Raw genomic sequence first — 16,579 nt, 5'->3', positions numbered from 1 at the left:
TACATTTACAGTAAGCAAAACATCCCAAATTCAGCTCCAGAAATGGGTCCTTGACGCGTTGTCTTTCTCCAGTTTGTCACAGCGAGGCACAGGCACGCACACACACACACACCCCCACTCTCCCCCCACCCCCCGCTCTGCAGGTGGTTAAGGTGCTCAGGCTGCAAACACATTTCTTGATTTCTTGCATCAGCGGCAGAGTCTTTCCGATGCATGATGGGAGATTTCCAGCTCCAAGACCTCGCACAGCACCAGTTACCCTGCACATCTGGGATAGTTAAAGCTCCCACTTAAATATTTCTTTATATCCCTGATGTCGACTATCTTGATATGTAAAAAAGAAAAGTTGCTTTAAGTCACTAATCAAATGTCAACATCATGAATAGCAACGAGCTGGAGCTTTATGACAAAGGATCTGCAGATCTGTCTTTGTTTATTACACAACTTCTTTCATTACACGTCTTAAATCACTGGCAGCCCCGTGAGGTTAACTAGATTTTTCAGGTTGGCATTAAAGTGCATTCTGGGACTTACAGTTATGATTCAGGGTGTGAAATTAAAGCCACAATGACATTCTTTTGGCTTAGCGTGTTGCTATAAGCATTGACATGCTGTCATGTGGCTTTATTGTGGCATTTGTTTTTTTTTGTAAGTAAACTCTGTAAGACATTATTACTGTAGACCTTGAAATCCAACTATTTGAGCCAAGGTTTGTGATCCTGGTCAACACTCCTCCACCTCCCCCCCCACTCAACATCCCCCCCACCCTCCCAGCCATCTGCCCGACCATACCATTCCCTCCTTTTTGGAGGTACTCATCTTCTGATAAACTGGCCTGTCGTCTGCTCCAAAGACAATACAGACTCTCTGTCCACACCAAGAAGAGAGCAAGGATCTGGCCAATCCTGCTGCAGCCTCCACCTGGCTTGTTCCCTCCCAGGCCCTCTGTACGGCCCTGGCCTCTCACTTCACCACTAAAACTCAGGACATCCTGGCCTCTCTTACCTCTTCCTCTCCCTCTACCTCTCTCAGGCCCCCTTTGGCCACCTCTCCTCTTCCTTTTTTCTCCTTGGCTCTGACAACATCTGAAAATGTCTCTAGACAAGTCTGATCTATGAAAGTGTCATCCTAACAGGTGCTCCCCTGCTCCTCCAGTACCACCAAGGACCACATTGGCACCCTCGCTCCAGCCTTGCCTGATTTCTGTTATCACTCTTTCACCACTGGACCTTTCCCCTCTCTCCTCAAGCACTCCCTTGTGCACCCTCTCCTAAAAAAGACATCTGCCGATCCTTCTTGTCCGGCAAACTTATTGTCATATCTCACAGAAGGAGATGGTCTTTGTGGCACCGATGGTCACAGGCACGTATGGCAGCCATTGTTTCTCCCAAGATGGCGGCTCCGGCAGGTTGCGACATTCCAGCCTTGCAGTGGATGCCTGCAATGGAGGCTCCGCCCCCTCAGCAAAGTTCCGGTTATCTGCCGACAGGCACAAGGCTCGAGTGCGTTGCTACTCCTTACAATCAGCGCTCCGTAAGTTCGCCCCTAGGTTTTACTACTTGCTATAGCTCTCATTGTTCGATTCTTACCCTTTTCTGTCTCTCTGTTTTCAAAGCTTCCCACCCGCTCCTCCGGAATTGAGGCTTCGCCACTTAACACCCATTCTCTTCGAGCCAGCGGTCGGCTCAGACCTGATTCTTTGCTAGCCATCCGGGATCGCTTACCTTCGTTGAAGTCGGGACACATTGAGCTGGCATTATCGCTCCAGTCTCTCCGGACATTACCCGGCAATTCACTCCAAACCCATTTCCGACTTATACCACAAGGGGAACTTGCTTACCAGGTATTGTTTGCTCGCTTAGTTTAGCTCCGACGCCTTAGTTAGTACTGCCTTCTTCTCATCACATCTCTTCTTATCTCTTCCGGCTCACAGCCGATTCCAGAACTCTCACAACTAGGATCACCCGTAATTTCTTTACGATTAAATTCTGTTTCGCAGGTATTTTAGATTCCTTTCCAACCGATTTAACATACTACGACACCTAGGAGACTCAATACCTTCAACCTTCTTTCTTCTATATTTCCATCATTCAGAAGGAATCCGTATTCTTGCTCTTCTGAATACTTCATTGCACATTTCCTATCTCCATAGGGTAAATATTTCCTTATCCTATATCCAGATCATTTCACCCCTATTTCTATTCCTGAACCTATTGTTCTATAATCTTTACCTTTCTTATTTCATTGTTGTATTTGCATTCAGTCACCTGGAATTGCAACGGAAACTCACCCCATCCAGTGCAACATAGAAGATTACATCTACTGAGGCGATCAGGGTTTTTTCCCCCAGAGGGTTTCCCTGGAGAGCTCATTCCCTCCTGATTCATTTATCTAGGGAGAGGAAGAGGTTCTCCAGGTTGCCACTCACATTCAACACACACATCTACTGGAACAGGTCAGTGGGTGCATGTTTAGAGGGAGAGTATTATTCCTGAAAAGTCCAATTTATGCAACAGTTATTACGCTTATCGCCTGATATATCTCTCGCGGAGTCCGGAGCAAAGTCCAGCCTGCCTCCAGTCCCTTGCTGTTTTTGACCGTGTGTTTTCACTACGAGGAGCTGCACGACGTGTTCAGTCCTCTTTCTACTGGCAGTGGTGATGTGTTTAAAAACCCTCCCAGAGTGCGGAGCGCGGCGCGGAGTCCGGAGCAGAGTCCAGTCTGCCTCCAGTCCGCCTTCATCACTGAAGAACCGCTGAAGAAGCCATTGACAACGCGAAGTGCAGGAAATTGCATCCTTGGAGTACTGGTACCGGTAAGAATAAAACATGGTTACTGACTTACGGCCCCAGACGCGACAAACAACTTTAAACGCCCGAATTCGAGGCGAGGCTTCGTTTACAGGCGAATCAGCGATACCAGTACAGAGTGTGACTGCAAACATTCCCCTTCCTTTTCCAGTCCTTCCCATTCCCTCCCTGCCTACCCTACTTCCTTGTCCGCTCCCGCTCCCTGTGTCCCTCGCCGCCGGGGGCCCATGCATCTCCTTTCCTTCCTCTCCTTCCCCCTCCCTTTGCCTAGTTCAACCCGCGGCAGCAAGTCCGCGTCGCAGTCCTCGACGATCCTATGAGGTGGACGGCAGTGGTACTGCTCTAACAGCGCCTCATTCTGCTGTAGATTCAGCAAAGGTGTGCCCGGCCGAGGCGACGGTGGTGACCCAAACAAGGTACGCTAAAAGGGATAAAAAGGTGCATGCTCACTTTTTCGACCCAACAACTGGTGGGACCGAAATAACAGGAAATGCAGACATAAACAAAGTGAGCTCGCCGTTTGAACGACACGTGACATCTGCCGTGTCAGCTACGGTATTGGTCATCCAAAGTCAGTTGCAGTCTCAGGCACATAGAAAAGAATATGAGAAAAGCGATCAAAGCGTGTTGTCTGACTGCGCGACTCACGGCCATCACCCCAATGTGTCCATCAACAACTGTAGCAAAATCGTAGAAGTGCGAACTCACATACAAGCCAATCCGTAGCTGTTCCATCTTTAGTGGCTTCAATAGCAAACAGTCTTCACCCATCTGAATCCACCGCGATGGTTGAAATCAACACTGCTTCCTTTTTATCACCATTTGCTGTAACGGACACGGAACTGATGGCCCTAAAACTACCTAATGGATCTGGAAATCAAACAAACATTTTGTTTGTCCCGCCCCTAAATGGCGATACATTATGCGATCTTTCATGAAGCAGAATTGATGATGGGAACCCGGCTCCTGAATGTGAGTCAGACGTACAACAAAGAGCCACTTTACATCCGTTGGCAACTGATGCACTTATGACTCCCTTGCCACCCCTGCCTGTGTCCAACCATAAAAAAAGCTTAGGAATGGACCTAGCAGGGCGCGAAGCACGGCTGACTGAGAGGCTGACAGCAGATTATCAAGCTGTAAAAAACAATCTTATACACAGTTTTTCCACTGCTCCTCAAAGTGTAGCATTTTTAAAAGAAAAAGCTGATGATAAACGAGAAAGGAGTGAAGTGTGCTCAAACAATAAATGAGCTACTCAAATCTCGGACAAGCACCTTATCAAAAAGATGCTCAGAGTACCCAAACAACGGGTAGCACCTTAACAAGAAATGCACAATCGAGCACTCTAAAAGAGCCAATTGAGAATATGCGTTTCCATTGCAGCAATAAAGTAGGAAATCAAACCTTACTAAATGACCGGTGCGCCGGCAAAAATGTTGATGCGTTGTCTCCAGAACCCGAGTCAACTACCTCTAGCAAAGAAAATCTATCAGTTGCAGCTGGAATTCAAATTCATAATAATGTTTTGGCGGCAACTTCACTTGCCTTGATCCCCTTCATCAAACTCTTTGAATCATTAAACGAGACTGTCAAGGATCAAAATGCCCTGCTGCACAATCTAACAAACAAAGTCTCGTCATTAGAGGAAAACAACACTCATTTGATGTCCAGAGTTGAACGTGAAGCGGAGATTTCATTTCAATGGCAAAGCCGACTCGGAGACTTGGCTTCAAAGGACCACACAGACAAAAATGACCAAATGGAGGCGATTCTAGAAATAATGAAGTGGTGTCGCCACTCGTTTTCCTGGAGTAAGGTTGACCTCGAATGTCCACCTAAGGAGAGACTCCCACATCGCCAAGAGAGTGCAAACCTTAATTCAAAGCAACATGCAAACCAATGTGGTGCGACTAAAATCTCTACACGCAGTATCGACACCATAAAAAGCTCTGACATACCACAACTTGATAAAGTGAATACTGAACCTATTGTGTCTGCTGATTGTCAAATGAGCTCCATACTAGATGATCAAGCTGGTAATACTCTCCCAAACGTGCCACAAGAGGGATCGGGCGTAGCCCCACCAAATACCAACTCATCTGAGGCTGTTGTAGTGGAAGCCCATCATGCTCCTGTACCGCCTGTCAAAGGAACTGTAACCTCGTTTGATATTTCACAGGTGCAGCAAAACTGTTTGTTCCCTCGCTGCCATCCAAAACAAGTGAAAAATCCACAAAAGCGCCAGCCAAAAAACAAACAGTAAACAAGCGGCAAAATAAAACAAGTATCGCTAGAAATAAAACAAAACAGTTTGTGAGGAATCTCTCTACAACTCAAAAGCTAGGTCTTTTTTCACACAATCAACCAAATGCTCAACATGAGGAGCATGAAGGTGTACCTCCAAGAAATCTGCTGTTGAAAGATATTCCAAAAACAAACGTGGTGGCTCCATCCAATCCGAATAAGAGACGACGATTTGAATCCGATTCTGGTTCAAAGATATCTGAACAAAGTGTTACCGATTTATGTGCTCTGTCCACTTACTCAGTGGAATCAGACGAATGGCAGCAGGCTGAAAAAATAGACGAAAGCTCTCGTCCTACTACAAAAATTCCTCAAGAGCAGAGAAAAATGCAGCAGGTTCAAAGTGACAAGGACGATGTAACAAATAAGGCCACAAGGAGAGCCAATCAAAAGAACGACAATTTTGTCACACAACAAAAAAATTGACCTCCATTAAATTCAACCCTAAAATGACGGCAGCGCAATGGCAAAAACAAAGGAACTTTGAGGAACCTGTGTCTGTGAAACCTGCACGAGAACAAAAACTCTGGAGAATACGACTAGAGAATATTTTCTCGGACGCAAACAAAGTCAATTTAAATCGCAGAAATGTGATGCGTCTTCTACACACATTTCCTTCTCTAAGAACGATAACATCTAATGACATAGCCATTGTGGAATATATCAATGAAGATTCCCTCGACATGGTTTATCTCCACATCACCTCTCAGGCAGTGGAAAACACCTTGGTAGCAGCAAAAGATGAGCTGGTTTCGACCTGACAATTGAAGCAAAATACCAGAGAGAAGGAAATGAAAAAGTTGTGCCAGCTGATCAAGAGCATACTAATGAACAACGTCGTGAAGCCTTAAGGAAACAATTTAACATCAAAGAAAGACCAGTGAGAAACCAAAATACCCCTGCCAAATCTGTCACTCAGAACCACCTAAATAGAACCTAGCCATTGCCAGACAAAAAGGAGGAGGAAAATAGCTTGATATCATGGAACACTAGAGGCTTCAGTCATTTGTTCCAAAATTTGGAGATCTCTCTGGAAAATAACTTTGCAGTTTGTCTTCAGGAAACGTGGCTGCGGGAGGTGCCATCCAGAGATGGCTATTCAATTTTACTAAATCCGGCAGGGAAAAATCAGTTTGCCCGACCATTCTCTGGTCTACTGACGATGATAAATAACGCCTCGGGATGGGAGATCATAAAATCGTTTTCTCCCAATTTGTTTGTTCAAGGAACACTTCTTCTAAACAGTCGTCGACCTAGTTCAACATTTAAACATCAACTACTTCTCAACACCTATTAGAACACAGCCATGATTTCTTCATGCAATTTCATTCAATCGGTAACAAAACTGATTGACGACAACATGGAATTGAGGGCCGATCTACAGGTGATGGTATGCAGAGACTTGAATTTTTCGTGGTTCGACGACAATCTGAAAACAAAAAAATACAAGAACCGCGTCCACTCTATTTGTCGAGGATATCAATTCCATTCAGCCATGATTGGCAGAAACTGTTATATGCTCAATGGCCAAACAAAAGGAGACTGTCCTCCGAATTTTACATGGCAGCGCGACGGATCTGAAAAAATTATTGATTATTTCTGGCCATCAAACACCATGCTAAATGAGATTCTAGAACTGAAGGTCCTGAAATCATCAAATAGCGACCACAATCCACTTAAACTGTATCTAAAGGCACATATACCAAGAAATGCTGAGCTTTTCAATCAACCAATCAAGGTAATTCAAAGAGGAACTCGACTAAAAATAAACATCGAGCAACTGAGGAGTCTGAATGAAATGATAGCCTCAGATGAGATAGCGGCATGCGATAAATTAACTTACACAGCTCTGTTGGTAAACTTTCAAATAAAACACAAGCATTCAAACAGTTGCTCGTATATAAAAAAATATGAATTTAGTCCATTGGTGTCCCTAAAAAAAAAACAACTGCAACAAGATCTGAGAAAACTAAAAAAAGGTCTGATTCAAATAAATTGACGCTTATGAAACAGCTAAAGGCGAGATATCGAACCTGGCTGAAATGCTTCACAACGATGAGAGACCAGGAAAGAGGAGAACGTATCCTGAAGCTTATGCTCTGTCATAAGACAAAAGACATATGGAATATTATAAATAACAAAACAATATTCCAGCAAGCTAAGACTCATCATGCTATCTCAAAGGCCAGTTGGGAACAACACTTTGCTAAAGTTTTTGGAAGCAATGTAAATCAGCCGAAAGAAGAAACGCTTCAAATGGGCCAGGTTTGGGACGTAGTCGAATCGCGACAAGATATATCAACAGCAATTAGACATCTAAAAAACTCTTGAGCGGCCGAACCTGATGGCCTTTCCAATGTTACATTAAAAGCAAACAACAAGCATTGGACAACCTTTATATACCATCTATTCCAAGTGATAGCCAACACAAAGATGATACCTAAATCTTGGAACTCAGCCATCATAGTGCCTATCTTCAAAAAGGGTAGCCGCAACGATCCGGTGAATTACCGACCAATCGCCAATTGGATATCTTGGGTAAGATATTTGCAACCTTTTTACAACAGAAGCTATCAAAGTGGGATACCAACTCAGGTCACTTCGATATATGGCAGACAGGCTTTACCAAAGATGTGGGGACAGAAGTGAACCTAACGATACTGAATCTGCTGAAACTAAAAGCCTTACATTTTCATTGCTTTCATTGATATGAAACAAGCGTTCAATTCCCTAAATAGATCGAAATTGTGGAACAAATTGACAACCTGGTCGTGTCCGCCTGAAATACTGCAGCCCATAATGGCTCTGTACAAAGAAACCTCAATCAGGATAAGAATCAATGAAGCAGGCGAGCTGACAGAGAAAATATACACAAATAAAGGAGTAAAGCAGGGTTGCCCGTTGGCTGCCCTGCTATTCAAACTATTTATATCTGACATATCTGAAGCTTTTTCTCAGACTCGCTGTTTTCCGCCAAAGATTGGTAATAATAATATCAGTTGGACAATATACGCAGATGACATTGTCCTAATAGACGAAACACCAATTGGCCTGGAGAGACTTCTATCTGCATTGGAAAAATACCTAAGTGACAAATCGCTGCAAATACATGTAGAGAAAACCATGATTATGTCGATTGGTAATTCCACTAAAAGATTAACCAAGAACTTCAGATGGAATATCGATGAAGTACAACTCCAACATAAACCAACTATTCGCTACTTAGGAATTGTGTATAACACCTCAACTAGAGAACAGGACTGGATCTGTGATCTCAAACAACACACATCGACCTTTGCATTGCAAGGAGCAAAACTTCATGCTGAATATGGAAAATTTACATTAAAACCAGTATTAACCTTTTACACACAAAAGGTGATCCCTTCAATTACATTTGGAGCAGAGGCTGGTTGGAACCTGGACTACCATCTGTGGCCAACCCTTGAAGGGATTTTCTGGAGACGTATTCTTAAACTGCCAAAGGGCGTTCCAATGATCGCCATAAAATACGAACTTGGAATTGAATCACTGCATAACATAGTTGTCTGGAAATCGTTGGCCATGCTACGGGAGATGTCACTAAAGGTTCAGGCTCCAGCCTATCAAATCTTCTCAAACATGGCCCAACAGCAACATTGCAGTATTATGCTAAACTGGTCCAGCGGTTTAAAAACAATTCTTGATTCGGCGGATATAAAGTGGGAAACACTGATATCAACGCCCCAAATTGTGAAACAGAGACTAAGGAAGTGGAATTGGATCCAGAATTTAGAACAAAGAAACCTACTATCTTCATCAATTGATCTAGGTCCTTTAACAAACTGTTTGGATTGTCTACCTAGATATCTTCAAAAATTTCCATCAAGAAAATATTGTAATCAATTCTTGAGATTGCGTCTGAATGCTCATACAACAAAAGAGATTCAATGGAGACGAAGAGCTGGCAACATTAAGAACAATCTCTGTAGGTTCTGTGGAAATTCAGTGGAATCGGTAAAACATCTGATCACTGATTGCCCCAAAGTCACGCAGCAACGATCACGCCATCTTGGTTCCTTTGCTCCAGTTGATGAAGACATGGACAAATGGTGGTTTTGGATACTATCTGGAACAAATGTGCCGCTTACATGTGCAGTATGCGAATTTGTAGACAGCATCTTGAGCGAGGACCAGTCTTAATTAACTTGGAAAAATTGGACTGTATGGTATGCTGCCTATATATATTCTCAGGGATGCCTGACTGTATATCCAGGTAGTCTGATGTGAAAGTTGGATTGGATTGTTTTATTGTTTTATTGTAAATGAAATTTATTTGTAAACTAATTGTTACAATTAAAATTTAAAAAAAATAAAAAATAAAAAAATATATCTCTCCTTTCCTGGACAAACTCCTGAAAAAGCTGGCCATCTCCTAGGTTACCCTCCACAATGAATCTGTTGGCTGCCTCCAAGACCATCAGTCTGGCTTCAGAGCAGCCAGAGGTACAGAAACTGCTCTCTTGAACACCTGTGAAGATTTGCTCTCTAACCTCGATTTCAGCTCTCCCTCTTTCCTCATCCTCCTTGACCTTACCCTTGCCTTCAACACAGTCAATCACGCCACCCTATTCAACTGACTGTGTGTAAGCCTGGGCATCACGGCTCAGGCCCTGACATGGCTGACCTCCTTCCTCTAGGTCCGTTGCTGCCAGGTCCAACTTGGGTGCTTTCTCTGCACCACCTCCCTCTCCACATGTGGTGTCCCCCAGGGCTCTATCCTCTCACCCTGGCTCTTCAATGACTATCTTGACCCCCTGGCCCACCTGATCTCTACTTTCTCCTTTAACGTTCAGTGCTATGCAGATGACACTCAGCTCTCCTTCAGGCTTCCATCAGCCTCCTCTCCTCCAATGTTCATTCCTGACTATCCTCAATTCAGGATTGGTGCGCCTCCAACGATCTTTGCCTTAATGGCAGTAAGACGGAGATCCTTCTTATTGGGACCCCTACTACCACTTGCCCTCTCTCACTCTGGCCGCCCTCCTTGGGCCTGTTACCCTCACCTTCCTGTGCGACAAAAAATCTTGGTGTAATCTACGACTACACTCTCTCCTTCTCTGCTCACATCTCGGACCTTGCCAAAAAGGCCCACTTCCAGCTGTACCTCCTCAGAGGTATTCTTCCTTTTCTCACTTTCCCCCAGAAGCTCACTGTCTCCAGAGCTCTGGTTCTCTCTAGGCTGGATTACTGCAACAGCCTCTTTCTCAATCTGCCTACCTCTACTCCTTGCCCCCTGCAACTAATCCAGAACAGGACTGAATGACTTATCCTTGGCCTCAAGTCCAGGGACCACATCTCTCCAGCCCTGAAGTCTCTTCACTGGCTCCCAGTGACAGCAAGGATCAAGTTCAAGACCCTCTGCATTGTCCAGGGGCTGGGCAATGTCTGCATGTCTTGCTGGGGCTGGGATCCGCACTACATCTTTTCCTAACTACCTTCCTTACAGAGCTCTTCGCTTAGCTACCTTCCAACCCTCTGAGGGTCAGATGCTTCTCCAGGCAGAGAGTAGGGGTAGATCTCTCTCCTCTGCAGGTGCCTCATTCTGGAACGGCCTGCCTGCCCCTCTCAGACTTGAGTTGGAACACCTAAAGTTCCGGAAGCAGCTCAAGACCCTCCTTTTCTCCTCTGTCTTCTCTCTCGTTCCCTTGCAAATTTAGCTGGCTGCTGCGCTGACTGGTTGCTTGGTACCCACAGAGCCTCACTGGGTGCCAGGCTCCTCCAAGACCAGCAACCTTGCACTGTTTCCTGGCCTACTGCGCACTTAGGGGTTGTAACTGCAACTCCTACAGCCAGGTGCCTCCTTGCACTTACCCAGAGCCGCACTGCCCTGGCTGCACTTACTCAGAGCCATGTTGCCCTGACCATACTTCCCCCTCCCCTCGCCCCTGCACTCCCCCTAAACCTTCCCCCTGCATTTTGCACTGTCGCACTTGCACAATCTGAATGACATAAGGCCTAGTAGTATTGTTTGTCTTGTCCTCCCTCTGTCCTCCCTCCCTTGTCGCGCCTAGAAACACTTGTGTACAGGCACGTTATAAATGCCATATCATATCATGCAGCCAGAGTACCACTAGTTCCTTTTTTCCACTTCAACCCCTGCTGAAATTACATAGCTGTTCCCCTCCCTTATCCAGGGGTGGACTGGGAACCAAAAGAGGCCGTGGAAATAATCTTCAAAGTAGCCCCATATTACACATTTTGAGCAAGCCCAACCATTTTCCTATGAGTACATTTAGAAATACCACTCAAAAGAGGCCCAGGGTGCAGAGGCCTATTAGGAAATCTCCCCAAGTCCCCTGTAGGCCAGCCCACCCCTGCCCTTATCACAAACGCCTGATTTTAGGACAGATTATTCTGTGGTCTAATTAGGGGAAGAATAGGCCCCCATAGCTGTGCCTTTTCTCCAGCTTAACCCATTTCTTTGTGTTTGCAGGAATGACCAACCCAGAAGTGATCCAGAACCTGGAGCGTGGGTACCGCATGCCCCGCCCAGAGAACTGCTGCGAGGAGCTGTATGACGTCATGATGCGCTGCTGGAAGGAGCGGCCTGACGAGCGGCCCACCTTTGAGTTCCTGAAGGGCCTCCTGGAGGACTTCTTCACGGCCACGGAGGGCCAGTACCAGCAGCAGCCCTGACACTCTCACCCACACGTGGGAGGTTCTGTCTGTCCGCAGACTTGTCATATTTTCTGCATCCCACGAGTATTTTATTTTTTTTAGGCCATTTGTCTCTTTGTTTCATCAGACTCACAGACACATTGATGCGCACTCTGCTGCTGACCCCCAAGAACAGTATATTGCCGGTCTACACACCGCCGGCTGGACGCTCTTTGGAAAGTTGAGTCCAGATTTTGAAAACAGCTTTGCTAATTTACCTCAAATCTATCGTAGTGTGCCCCAAGACTGGGTCTTGCAACAGCTCTGCCAATGCACCTCAGACTGAAATGCACCCTCCCCCCTTTGTTCTACTGCTCAGACCCCACAAGCAGCTCTGCTAGTGATTGGGGTTCCTCGCCTGCAGGACTCCACTAGTGCCAATAACATTGCTCAAACCCGGTCCTGATGATTCTAAACAGAGAATGATTTTGGAACTGAACCAAAATTGCACCACAAAAGACGCCCTTCATCTGTCTCCAGGAGTGGGATCAAAAACAGAGCTTTACCAATGCACCTAATTTATGAATGAAAGCAAGCACTGGCACACGCAGGCAGCTCTGCCAATGCACCCCCAGTGCGGACCTTGTGCACCAATATGCAGACTCTCTCCAAAACCACCTGTGAGTGGGTGTGACAGGGTTCTGTGGCATCACCCTGAGCGGATTGTGAGGGCGGTGGGAGGAATGAGCTGCACTTGTAACCTTGCTTCATAGAAATGTTACATATGAACAATGTGTACTATAAAAGAAGCCTACTTGTCCCTATGGACTTTGACTGCCGTGTTCCCTCTCTTTAATGCATCACATCACTCGTATCCCCCCACGCTCCTCTCCGCCGTGGACCCTCACGTGGAAGAGTGGTAGACGCGGAGGGGTTTGTCTGGAGAATCGCCTGTCACTAGTGCAGTGTCTTCACAACTTTTTTGGGCTGGGCCCCCCCCCTGAAAATTTGGGCAGGCCAGACCCCCAAAAATGCCAAATGGATAGTATGTGTTGTGTGCCAACACTGCACCCTACTCCCAGTATAGTCCCTGGGCTCCCCACCTTCTCCTATGACAGTCCCTGGGCTCTCTCCACCCCATCACACACCCTGGGCTCTCCCCACCCTGCTCCCACCGTTATCCCATGGTTCCCGCCCATCCTGCTCCCACCACAGTCCATGGGCTCCCCCCATCCCGTTCCCAACACAGTCCAAGGGCCAGTGGTAGCTGGTGAATTTTTTAAGTGGAGGGGCATAACTATTTCATCCAAAAATGCCATAGCGACCGAGCGCAGTTTTCCACCCCCCATGAATTAAAAAACAAATAATGGGTTAAAATGTTGCATTGTAGAGCATTCTTTTTTTAAAAAAAATGGGTAAATAGCCAAACAGTTTGCAATTGGTGCTGGAGGGACTGGGGGGCAGGCATGACATGTTTTACTGGACATCTATGATAGATGTCCAGTAAACAGATACCATCCCTGTCCCCTTGGCCCCACTGGGCCTAACACAATCAACATGATTATGTGTGTATGCTAGGATGCCAAGGTGGAAAGCATGGTATTTTTGGCTGGACACCTATGATAGAAATCCAGTAAAAATATACCATTCTATCCCCTGGGCTCCACAGCGCCTCAGAAGGAGAGCCGATTTTGGCAGGCGGGTAGGGGGATCGTGCAACAAAGGCATTAAGGCATTTTTTAAAAGCCTTTGTTGTACAACCCTCCTTCTCCCCTCTATCCACCACTTGCCAAAATCAGCTCAACGGACCAAAACAAACTAACACACACATTCATACAGCAATCAGTCATTCACACAAGCATCCATCCCCATACACTCACTCATAACACAAGCATACACGCATCCATACACATGTTTAAATTTAAAAAAATGAATATAAACGTACCTTCTGCATTGGCCTACGTGTGGGTGCTGAAACGCCCTGATCCAGGCGGCTCTGTCCGTATATGCAAGGAGGCACAGGAGCTCTCCCCTCGCACATACAGACATGCAGTGCCACAGCCAGCATTTCCAATCAGCTATGCAATGCTGGCGAAGCAAAACTCCCCCAGCGTTGCATGGCTCAGTGAGCATGTGCGGCTGGGGGACTGAACTGAACTGTCAAAGGGGAATAGTGTTTCCCTTTGACTGTTCAGCCAGCCCAGGAGTACTCCCTCAGCTGGAAAAAGCAACTGAGGGAGTGCTCATTGTTTCACTGGGTTGGCTCCTTAGCTCCTCGATAATGGGCAAGGGGTCCACTGGGTGGGCGCCCCCTCAACATTATGGATGTGCCGCCAGGCTCGGACTGGCCGATAGGGCAATAGGGCAATGCCTGTACCAAAAATGCAAAATGCTAGTGTGGGCCAGTCAAAATGGGCCACCTTTTTGGCCAATGTGGGCCAGTTTGATTAGTTACTTCACTATGCAGTTATTAATTTTGACCATTGTTGCTGAATAAATACTCTTTAAATATCACAATTTACTTACATTTTAACACAAAGCACCCCCTTGGGTACTATTCAAACAGTCTGTGACTAAAGGAATGAACATCCATTTACAGCTATGGGCCACTTTTTCATTGGTGCCTGAGACAGTGTCATGCTAGCCCGACCATGTGAGCCGCCCTGCTCATTTCTTCCAACCTAAAAAATAAAGGTTTTTTAAAGTACTTATTTTATTTTTCCATTTCATGCTGGGCTCTCACGGCCCTACAGGGAATGCGGCCGTGGCCCCCTGCAGGGGCGCACCCCACAGTTTGAATGCTGCAGCACTACTGGAAGAGCAACTCAAGTGGAGGCAGGGCTTTAAGTGGGGCAGGGCTTCTCTCCGGCAGTGTCCATATATTGCCCTTGAGCCAGTGTTCTATCAGGACTCTCCCAGACCAGATTTCTTACCTGCAGTAATGAAAATAAAAATATAACTGCCAATACTGCTCTTCGCCAGTAAGTGTCACTTTCAGCCACGTTTAGAATCATACCACAAGTTAAAAGAAAAATGAAATAAAGTTTTTTTCAAACACAAAGGCTTTCTTTCAAAAGAACTGTGGGATTGCGTGGTGCACGGACCTGTTTTGATTTGAAGTTCCATTTTATATTTGAAAATATATACTTTGGTCAATATTTTTACAGCATATTAATTATATTTTAATAAATATTTTTATGTTTTTTGAAAATTGAACTGTGACTGGCATTTTGAATATAACAATACAAGCTTTGAATGAGCACTGCTTCCCTGTAATACTCCCCCCACTTTAAATCCCATCTCATAGGCTTACATCAGTGACAGGAGTTCATGTTTGCGGATCAAGCAGCATCCCAAAGTTCATTCCTCTACCCCGGAAGCCATTTCCCCCTTCTCCCTGTCTCCGTAGTCCCACAACACCTTGTACCATCCGCCATGCAGCCAACTCAAGCTACATCCGTGAGGCTCCCCTCCACCATGACAACCTTCCTCCCAGCGGACCCCCTCGGGTCATCTGGCTGGATTCACCATCCTCCCATCACCCTGCCATACTTCACCCGGAGTTGTCCCCTTGGGGTCCCTCTCTGAACCGAAAGATCTGGGACCATGGAACCCCCTGCCATCCAGTCCGAGGCTTAACCCATCTTGGCCCATCGCCTCCCCGCCACTTTTCAGCACACATATTTCCCAAAAAAGGACACCCACTGGCTCTCAATATTGGTACAGGACTCATCAATCAGATGTGTAAGGTATTCCATATCGTATATGGCTCGCACCTTCGCCAAATCTTTGCTAGTACAACCAGAGGGTAATGCCACCTGTGCAGGACCTTTACAGCCCGGTGTCTATACTGCAAGGACGCTGCATACTTTGCCACTTTTCTGCATTGCACATCAATGTACATAAGGCGTCGTGTATTACCTTCCCTCGGTCACATCCCCATCTAATCCTTGCCGGGGGTGGGTGCCTGGGTTCCGGCAGCAATATCCCCTTATAAAGCTCAGCTCTGAGTCCCCTGGAGCCCGTCCTCATGAGCAGGAGTATCTCAAAATCCATCAGTCCCCTCTGTAGGTTCACCCCCCCATCTACCCTCCGAAGAGTCTCCCTTCAGCTGTAAGTAGCGTAATATGGACAGGGTGCATATCTGCAAGCAGTCTGCTAGCCTCTCTATTACAATGAATGCCCCCCCTCCCACATCTGGCCCGCTCTGCTCAGCCCAGCCTCAAGTTCCCCACGTTTGGACTGCCAAAGGCTCTTCAATACCATCTCGTTTTGGTGGTGCCCAGATGCCACTCAGGGGGGACTGCCATGTAGACAACCATCTATTCTCCCCTCCGTCCCTCCAAAGAACCCATAAGACTCCCAGGATTGGGTGAGTCAGCACCCTCTCTGGAATATAAGAGCGGGAAACCCACAGCCATTCTCTGAGGGGGACTGGTGAGTTCCAGTGACACCCATTGCTTCTCTGAGGCGGGTCCAAATGGTCCACCAGCACCTGCAGTTGGGCTGCTTTATAGTAGGTCGGGAGATCCGGGAAGCCCATCCCTCCTGCCCCTTTTGGTAAAATCAATGTTTTGGAGGCAATTCTATGTTTGGCCCCTGCCCACAGGAACTTTAGTGAGGCCTTTCTTACCTCGTCGAAAAAGGTCCTCGGGACCACCAACGGGACCATCTGAAACAGGAACAGGAATGTGTGCAGTACCACCATTCTTATGTAATTCAGACGCGCCATCCAAGAAAGCCCCCGCCTGCCCCATCGTTTCACATCTTTGCGCACTGCTGAACATAATGGCAGATAGTTCCCTGTGTATAGGCCCCCAAATTGT

The 16,579-nt window shown here is 46.4% G+C and overlaps 1 protein-coding gene across 1 annotated transcript in view; it reads left to right on the top strand.

The window, feature by feature from the left end:
* The window catches only part of LCK (LCK proto-oncogene, Src family tyrosine kinase), a 544,660-nt gene extending 529,702 nt beyond the window's left edge, over window positions 1–14,958 (top strand). The window contains exon 13 of the mRNA XM_069622474.1: window positions 11,590–14,958. Coding sequence (XP_069478575.1) covers window positions 11,590–11,792 — 203 coding nt within the window. The 3' untranslated portion in view covers window positions 11,793–14,958. The remainder of the gene's footprint in view (window positions 1–11,589) is intronic.
* Window positions 14,959–16,579: the final 1,621 nt, after the last annotated feature.

Source organism: Ambystoma mexicanum, chromosome 11 (assembly GCF_040938575.1).
Source record: "Ambystoma mexicanum isolate Mex_15411 chromosome 11, UKY_AmexF1_1, whole genome shotgun sequence".
In the NCBI taxonomy this organism is placed as follows: Eukaryota; Metazoa; Chordata; class Amphibia; order Caudata; family Ambystomatidae; genus Ambystoma; species Ambystoma mexicanum.
The sequence above is the reverse complement of the archived record's forward strand: the minus strand, read 5'-3'. Positions and strand labels throughout refer to the sequence as shown.